Genomic DNA, 8606 nt, shown 5'->3' with positions numbered 1-8606 from the left:
TTTATACCTTCTATTGAATAATAAGAGCAAGATGTTTTGTTTAGGCCACCGGTATTGGAATGAATTAAAATAAAACTACACTAAAAGTTCCAACTCCTTACAAATTTTAATTAGGTAAAGAAATAATAGGACCCAACACAATTTGGAACACACACAAAAAATAGAGAGAGAAGAGAGAGTAGATAGTTTAGTGATAATAATCAGCATCAATAAAAGTGGGTACATAATTTAGTGATACAAATAAGCCTCTAGAAAAGTCGAAATATAGATACACTAGAATCCACATCTGAAATCTATTGAAAAATCCAAGAGGAGGAGGACTAGCCAGCTTGGGTCGGACATAACATGGGCAAACACACTACAAGAAGACAAGAATCAGATAGAAAGAGCAACCCTTATTAAAACTACCACAACAGAGGCTCAGTACATATAACTGAAAATAGAAGCAAAAACCAAATAGCAATCCCCTACCCCAAGAGCAGACCACAACCTCAAGAAACATACAAAAACCACCATAGAAAAGAGCAAATCCCGAACAGAGAATTCTACCCCCAAACTCAGCCACAAATCTGCAGAAAATCCTCCAAATTTGGTAAAAATTGGTTAGATAGATGAAGGAAAATTAAAGAAAGAAAGTACGTTATATAATTAAAAGCTAAAGAGGGGATTATGAAATAACGAACCTGGGATGGTAGAGTGAGTCGGAGAAGGGTACGGTTGAGAGATAAAATCACTGTTTCAGTGGGCAAGGTAGCAGGGGAGTAGGGTATTGATGCATCTGCTTTTTGTTGGACGTGGGCCAATGATGACACGTGGTACGTGGGCAATCTTGTGCCAATCCTCTCCTCTCTCCCTTTGGCATCGTCTCCCCAAATTTGGACAATTGTAAATACCCAATTCTTGGAGTGCGGTGAGGCGTTGTAGTCCGGCGGGCAATGAAGTCATTTTACCACAATTAGAGATGGACAAAGTTTGAAGTGATGTGAGCTTTTCGACCCACTCTGCCAATGATGCCAACTCATCACAACCATGAATTTTCAGTGTTTTTAGGGCAGTAAGGTACCGCAAGTCATCCGGCAAAGAAACCATCTTTTTACAGTCAACAATCACCAATGACTTAAGAGATTTCAAACGCCGCCCATCTAGCGATGATGCCAACTCACAACCACCAATTTTCAGGTTTTGGAGGGCAGTGAAGTACCGCAAGTCATCCGGCAAAGAAACCATCTTTTTACAGCCATCAATCTCCAATGACTCAATAGATTTCAAACGCAGCCCATCCGGCAATGATGCCAACTCATCACAACCACGAATTACCAGATATTTGAGGGCAGTGAGGTACCGCAAGTCATCCGGCAAAGAAACCATCTTTTTACAGCCATCAATCTCCAATGACTCAAGAGATTTCAAACGCAGCCCATCCGGCAATGATGCCAACTCATCACAACCACGAATTACCAGATATTTGAGGGCAGTGAGGTACCGCAAGTCATCCGGCAAAGAAACGATCTTTTTACAGCCGTCAATAACCAATGATTGAAGAGATTTCAAGCCTCTTACTACCCCTTCCTCCTCGGGTAATGATGCCAGGTTTTCACAGTCTCTAATCTCTAACTTTTCGAGAGATGTGAGGTTTCGCAATCCCTCCGGCAAAGACACCAGCTCCTTACAATCCCGAATGCTCAATGACTTGAGAGCAACGAAATTGTCGACCTCCCTAGGAAGACTCCTCAACTTGTTGCAATTCCAAATTATTAAATGTTGAAGGGAGGTAAGATGCAGAAAACATGGCAGGGTGATCAACTTTGGGCAGCGTTCAATCCTCAATAAATCGAGGCAAGGAAATGCTCCTCCTTCCTCCACTGATGCCCACAGCTCTAAATTTTTCATATCCCGTAGCAATAGCCATTTCAAAGATGGAAAGGAAAATCCATTCAATGTGCTATTACCGTAAAACTCATTGTTGATCTGTATTAATGCAGACATTTCAGATATCACAAGATTCTTGAGCGAGGGAAGTTGGCCAAGTGGTGGGAGATTTTCACATCTCCGGCAATTTGAAAGAGAAACAGTAACTAGATTTGTGAGCAATGAATTCTGTATCCATCCTGGAAATCGAATACCCTCATAGTCTGTTATCCGCAAATCTTTCAAATCACAGTGTGGTTCAAGGCCTTCTAACACTTTTTCCTGCATCTCAACATCACCACGATTACCCCTCCATGATAACTCCAATTCTCTGAGGTTTTTCTTGCGTTTCAAGTTGGCTTGTTTCGCATCACTTGCATTTCTCACAAGGTTAAGTTGTTTTATTGATAGTTCTCCTCTAAGCTTTAAATTGCTCAACTCACTGAGGCGGCGTCCTTCCTCGTCACCCACAATGAAAATGGATAGCGTCTGGAGGCAGCTCAGCTCCCCAATCCCAATGGGCACACAAGTTAATGACCAACATCCATAAGTATCTACATGTCTGAGGCTACTCATTTTTCTCATGCCCTTGGGTAAATTGCAGAGGTTGTGACAGTGTCTCAGTTTCAATGTTTGCAAATTTTGTAGGTTGGTAATCGATTCAGGTAATGTTTCAATGTAATCACTATCGGAGAGGTTGAGGTATCTTAGCTGCTTCAAATTGCATATAGAATCTGGGATCTCTTTACGTTCCCAACCAGTAAGCTCTAGGCATCTCAAGTATCTAAGTTCCTTGATGTTGCTAGGGACCTGGAAATTATAACAATGGCATAATAGTATTGTCCGTATGGTTTTGGCCTTATACAACCTCTGATCATTTGGTGAAGAAAGTAAATGAGAATAGACATATCGGGTCGATGTAGGAATATCTACAATTTTTTCCCGATCCACGATACAACACTTGTTCCCAATAACAGACTGTGCAAGATCGTGCACCAAGTCATGCATCTTGCACCATGTTATATTTCCTTCATCGCCTTTTACTATGTCTTGGAAGAAAGACCTCCATAATAAATCATTGAAAATCTCATTTCCAATGTCTTCCAACTCCATTGTTCCATTAGGGGTAACAAAGCCATTAGCCATCCATAAAAGAATAAGTTCTTCTTTCTTGATGGTATAGCCTTTAGGGAACACAGAACAAAAAGAAAAGCATTGCCTTAGATGAGTTGGCAAATTAGTATAGCTCAATCTTAGAGCAGGCACCATTTCATCTTCTTTTTGTTCCCATATTTGGCTGTCTCTTACAGACAACCACGAAGCTTCCTCCTCCCTTTTGAGACGCAGGAGGCTACCTAAAGCCTTTGCTGCTAACGGCACACCCACACATTTCTTGACAATATCTTTACCAATTGCAACCAAGTTTGGATGCTCTTCACTTCTCCCTGATACAAATGCTTGACTCTCAAAAAGAGACCAACAATCACTGTCTGATAAACCAGTCAAGTGGAGGAGGGAGTCATGAAGCGCACCCATCATCAATGCAACCGTTTCATTACGAGTAGTTACAATGATTTTGCTCCCTATACAACATGTTACTATTTGCTTCATACTATCCCACTTTTCTCTATCCTCGTTCCATACATCATCAAGCACAAGCAAAAATCTCTCCTCACAAATTATATCTCGTAGTTTTTTTTGCATCGCTTCTAACTGTGTAAGATCTGTTGAACGTCCAGTTGCAGATTCTAAAATTGCTTTTACAATTCGAGTAACATCAAAATCTTGAGACACATGAATCCACATTCTTAGCTTAAAATGGCCCTTGACACTCTCGTGGTTGTAGGCCAATTTAGCTAGTGTGGTTTTCCCCAGACCCCCCATGCCAACAATGGCAATAACCGCGACATCATTTTCATTACTCACATCAGTTAGCAATACTTTCACAATCTTTTCTTTATCCTCGTCTCTCCCATAAACTTCTAATTCATTTACTAAGGACACAGTGGGTGTTCTCTCTTGACTCTCAGGACTCGTAGTTGTTACCTCCAATTTGAACCTTTCCCTCTCTTCTGCAATTTTTTGTAATCTCGTGAGGATCTTTTTTGTCCTAGTTCCTATCTTATGGCGTTGGAATTGTAAACAAGGTAAGAAGGTATTGCTTACCTGAATGTTGCCACACCCAATTGAGCATAATCGCTGAGCTTCCACAGCCCAGTCTGTCAAGATGTCATCAGCATCATAGGCCGCATCTATAACATTTGAGAGCCAAACCTTGAGCTGCTCATCCTTGAACGCCTTCGCCTCTGCGTTTGGGAGTATAGCACGAATCGTAAGTAAGATTCTCTGAAGCTCTTCCACATCATCCTTAACATCCCCCAGTAACTGAAGCTCATTTTGGATTAGAGAGCCCAATTTCCCAAGCAGCATACCAATGATAGCATACACCATGTTTATAGGAAAAAAAATTCTCTCCAACTAGAGCGAGTAGAATCACACAGATATCTTGCAAGCTCTTCCTATAAGATGGTTTTTTATATAGACTAACTCTTCTTTTTACTATTCCTTTTTTATTTTCATTTTTCATGGATCTTCCTTTTCTTTTAAGTTTGCCTTAGGTAAATGATATACTCGACCCTTTTTTTACATGGACAACCGCCTCTACTGTTAAACATGTGGACATAAATACACTAGAGGAGGATGTTCCAAGTAAATAAAGGGGGCGAATATATCACTTCCCTTGCTTTATTTTGTTCTCTAATTTATAGATACATTTGCTTTAGTTGATAACCTTACTTTCAATTTCTCTTGTGCAACGATCATTTTCCACACCACGAAGCAGCCTGGAAGCAGCGTGTGAATAGACTTTAGCAAATCCCAATTAATAACGGTTACATTATTTTTGCGCAAGCGACAAATTAGGGGTCCAAAAAGTCCAACCCCACTACCCAAGGGCGCATCTTGTATTATTGTTTATTTATGGTAGTAGGACCCACACCCCATGTGCCTAGAACCTGGCAAGAATTGACCCGGACCGCCCGAAATTTCCGGGTCCGGGTCAACATTTTGTGACCCGTTTCTAAGTTGACCTGCAGGTCAACCCGGCCCGTCAAAACTGGGCGGGTCCGGGTAGACCCGCGGGTGCAAGTGCCCATAGAAGTGAAACAAAGTAGTTTTTCCATAATTGTCATATTTCTATACCTCTTCTTTGTAGTTTTTTTCCGTAGTTGTCATATAACCCTAAAAGGTACTTTTTCCGTAATTTTTTTACTTTAAAGCACTTTTCCGTAATTTTCCTCCAAAACTTTAGTACCTTATATTATTGCCATATTGCTAGCTTCTTTCGATACTTATTATTGCTAGCCACCTTTCCAGAAATAGTATTTCCGTGCAGTTTTGACTACGTCTAATAAGACAAATCTCTCACGTATACAGTTGCAAAGGATGGGCGAGAAGTAGCCTTTGGAGAAGGTGGCTAGCAAATACCTATAAAAATCTTGAAAAAAATAGAAAAAACAAAAATTCATTAAAAAACTGGGTGACCCGCGGGTTGACCTGGCCCGTACGGGCCGGGTGTTGGTCCAACCTTAGTGACCCGTAAAATTTTCTGCGTCATTTTGACCCGGAACAGTACGGGCCGCCCGTTTGCCAGGTCTACATGTGCACATACATTGAAAATTGTTTTGACGGTCGGGCATCATATAAAAACTCTTTCCCGGCTCCCTATCCGTGGAAAGAACAACCACAATTGCTCACTTTTTAGCAGATTCTGTCTTATTCGTTTAGGCATGAGTGGCCTCCAATTCATGATGATATTCCTCTAAATTAACTAATCATAATCCTATCAATTTCCTTTATGTAGTTGGGTTACACCAACGCTAGCCTCTTGTCGAAGAAAAACACTCCTCACTCTTTGAGATTACAAGGTGACATCATAGATTCACAAATGGTTTTCACCATAGTTGGATCACCCTCAATTCCTCTCTTACTTACCATAAAAGCTAAGAGGTTGCTCGATGACATATTTAGCCAATCGAAGCTTTGAAAGCCAGTACTGTAAGCTTACCCACAATGTTCTAGCTATAGGATCAACGGTCTAGATTATCCATACATGCTCCAATACTGTACCTTAAATTAGTCAAGAAACCTATTTTGTGGAGAGGCCCCCAACTTTCACTTTTAGGATACAACTCTGGTCAATTTTTTAGGAATTGAGGTTGAGCTTTTATACCTTAAAATGGGGTCAGAAGTGGAAATTGTCATAAAAGTAGCGGCAATTGCAATATTATTTTCTATGATTTTATGTGGGTTGTTTTTATCCCATAAACCTACTATATTTTAACATGAGAAAAACTTCTAAAGAAGAAAAAAAATAAAGACTGCCAATTAATGACCTAAATACTCCTGGTTAAGGATTATATATTTAAACAAATATATAATCCCACCCATTTGCCAGGTCTACATGTGCCCATACATTGAAAATTGTTTTGACGGTCGGGCATCATATAAAAACTCCCGGCTCCCTATCGGTGGAAAGAACAACCACAATTGCTCACTTTTTAGCAGATTTTGTCTTATTCGTTTCCTGGCTCCCAAAAAACTGGTTTTTTGGGTGAAATTTCGGCTGAAATAAAATACGGTTTCAGTTAAAGGTGATTTTGGTCGAAATTTAAAACCATGGTTAGGGAAGAGTCCACACGACACAAATGGACCATAAATAATAGTTAGGGACACGGTTTCAAATTTCGACTGAAATCCGAAATTTCGGATTTCGGATTTCAGTCAACACCGAAACCGAAATTTCGTCAATTTCGGCTAAATTTCAAAAAAAAAATATTAATTTTTAATCCTTTACCAAATTCCATCCAAAATTACCGAAATTTCGGCCCAAAAAATTGACATTTCATGTGACTTTACTGAATTTCGGCTGAAATTTCTGTTTCAGCTAGGTCCGAAATTTATGCCGAAACCGAAATTTCAAACCATGGTCAGGGAAGAGTCACAATAACACAAATTGGCCAATAATAATTGGGAAATGTTATCAGCATTGGTGTATTTTGATGAAGGCACTCCTCACTTTATTAAAAGTACGGTATGGCCCAACCCAGAGGATGATCCAAACTGTCCATTAGATGGGCCACAACCTAAATAGGTTGTTTCCCAAATATCATTTCCATAGGTTGATCCTAACCCTCCGATCTGAATGTTAGAGGGTTGATCCTAACCCTCTTTAGATTGGAGGGTTAGGATCAACCTATGAAAATGATATTCTGGGCACAACCTATTTAGGTTGTGGCCCATCTAATGGACGGTTTGGATCATCCTATGGTGCGGTCCATCCCATACTTTTAAAATAGTGAGAGTGCCCTCATCAAAATACAGTAGTGCTGATAACATTTTCCTAATAATTTTAGGGAAGAGTCCAAAAAACTACAACCCAAGAACCACGGTGTGACAGACCCGCATCCCACAGGATCCTGCTTGGCTTGTGACCCACATTACCTCCCTAAAGAGAGATGTGATGATGCAAGGAAGCCTCAGGTGCTTAATTGAATCAGAAGATGTCATCCTGAATTTTATAATCTCCCCAAAGTCCTGAATGTCACTCAGACTTTAACATGAGCCAACCCAAACTCCCAACGTGAGTATGTCTCTAACATGAGACCGAGCGGCCTGGTTGCGAGATTACATTCTTAATAAAAGTTGCTCAAAGTACATATACGTAAACGCTAATACTGCTCAATGCATATGCTCTATGTAATTCATGTAGGTACATAGAAAACATTTTTTAGTCTCTTTGGTGAAATCCGTGTCGTGATGGCCCCAGTAGTTATGAACTTTGGTATAGCATTTGGAGCAGCACCAACAGCATTTGTTTTCTCACTAGATAGATAGAAAACATGGTGCAACAGGAATGTGGGTAGGGCAGTGACAAAAAGTTAGACAAAGGTAGTGCGACTTCGCTGGAGATAAAGTGTGGGAGGCGAAGTACAATATATATATATATATATATATATATATATATATATATATATATATATATATATATATATATCTCAATATTAATACTCTCTAATACCTTATATAAAATACGCTTTTTACTAATAATGGTTAAGGATTGTTGGAATAGTGGTTAAAACTATGTATTTAGGATATGAATAGTGGTTGCAACAGTGTCAATAGTCGTTAATATGCGTAAGTAGTTGTTCAAACTTAGAGTAACACTGGTTCAGGGTTGTCCAATTGTTGTTCATTGGATTGGATTCCATCTAGTTCATATTATGTCATTGGATTCGATTTCAGCTACTTTAATGGTGGTTGAAGACTGTTGGAATAGTGGTTAAAACTGTGTAATTAGTGGTTGAAAGGGTATGAATTGTGGTTGTAACACTGTGAATAGTGGTTAATGTGTGTCAGGAGTTGTTCAAACTCTTCTCGCTCTGGTTCAAGGTTGTCCAAATGTTGTTCAATGGATTGGATTCCATCTAGTTCATATTGAGTCATTGGATTGGATTTCATCTACTTTACTAGTGGTTGAGGATTGTTTGAATAGCGCTTAAAACTGTGCAATTAGTAGTTGAAAGGGTATCAATAGTGGTTGCAACACTGTGAATAGTGGTTAGTGTGTATAAGGAGTTGTCCAAATATTGTTTATTGGATTGGATTCCATCTAGTTCATATTGAGTTATTGGATTAGA

General features: G+C 39.6%; 1 protein-coding gene across 1 annotated transcript; it reads right to left on the bottom strand.

Moving 5' to 3' along the window:
- Positions 1-359: 359 nt before the first annotated feature.
- On the bottom strand, positions 360-4487 carry LOC143859139 (putative disease resistance protein RGA1). The gene is made up of 2 exons (XM_077369821.1): positions 684-4487; positions 360-569 (listed from the first exon to the last, which is right to left on the bottom strand). Exon 1 carries the CDS (start codon positions 4357-4359, stop codon positions 739-741), a length of 3621 nt encoding a protein of 1206 aa, XP_077225936.1. The 5' UTR covers positions 4360-4487; the 3' UTR covers positions 360-569; positions 684-738.
- Positions 4488-8606: the final 4119 nt, after the last annotated feature.

This window comes from Tasmannia lanceolata, unplaced genomic scaffold (genome assembly GCF_043159265.1).
Source record: "Tasmannia lanceolata isolate RefF3 unplaced genomic scaffold, GAP_Taslan_0.1 ptg000029l, whole genome shotgun sequence".
Classification (NCBI taxonomy): Eukaryota; Viridiplantae; Streptophyta; class Magnoliopsida; order Canellales; family Winteraceae; genus Tasmannia; species Tasmannia lanceolata.
This window is presented reverse-complemented; position numbering and strand designations above follow the sequence as displayed.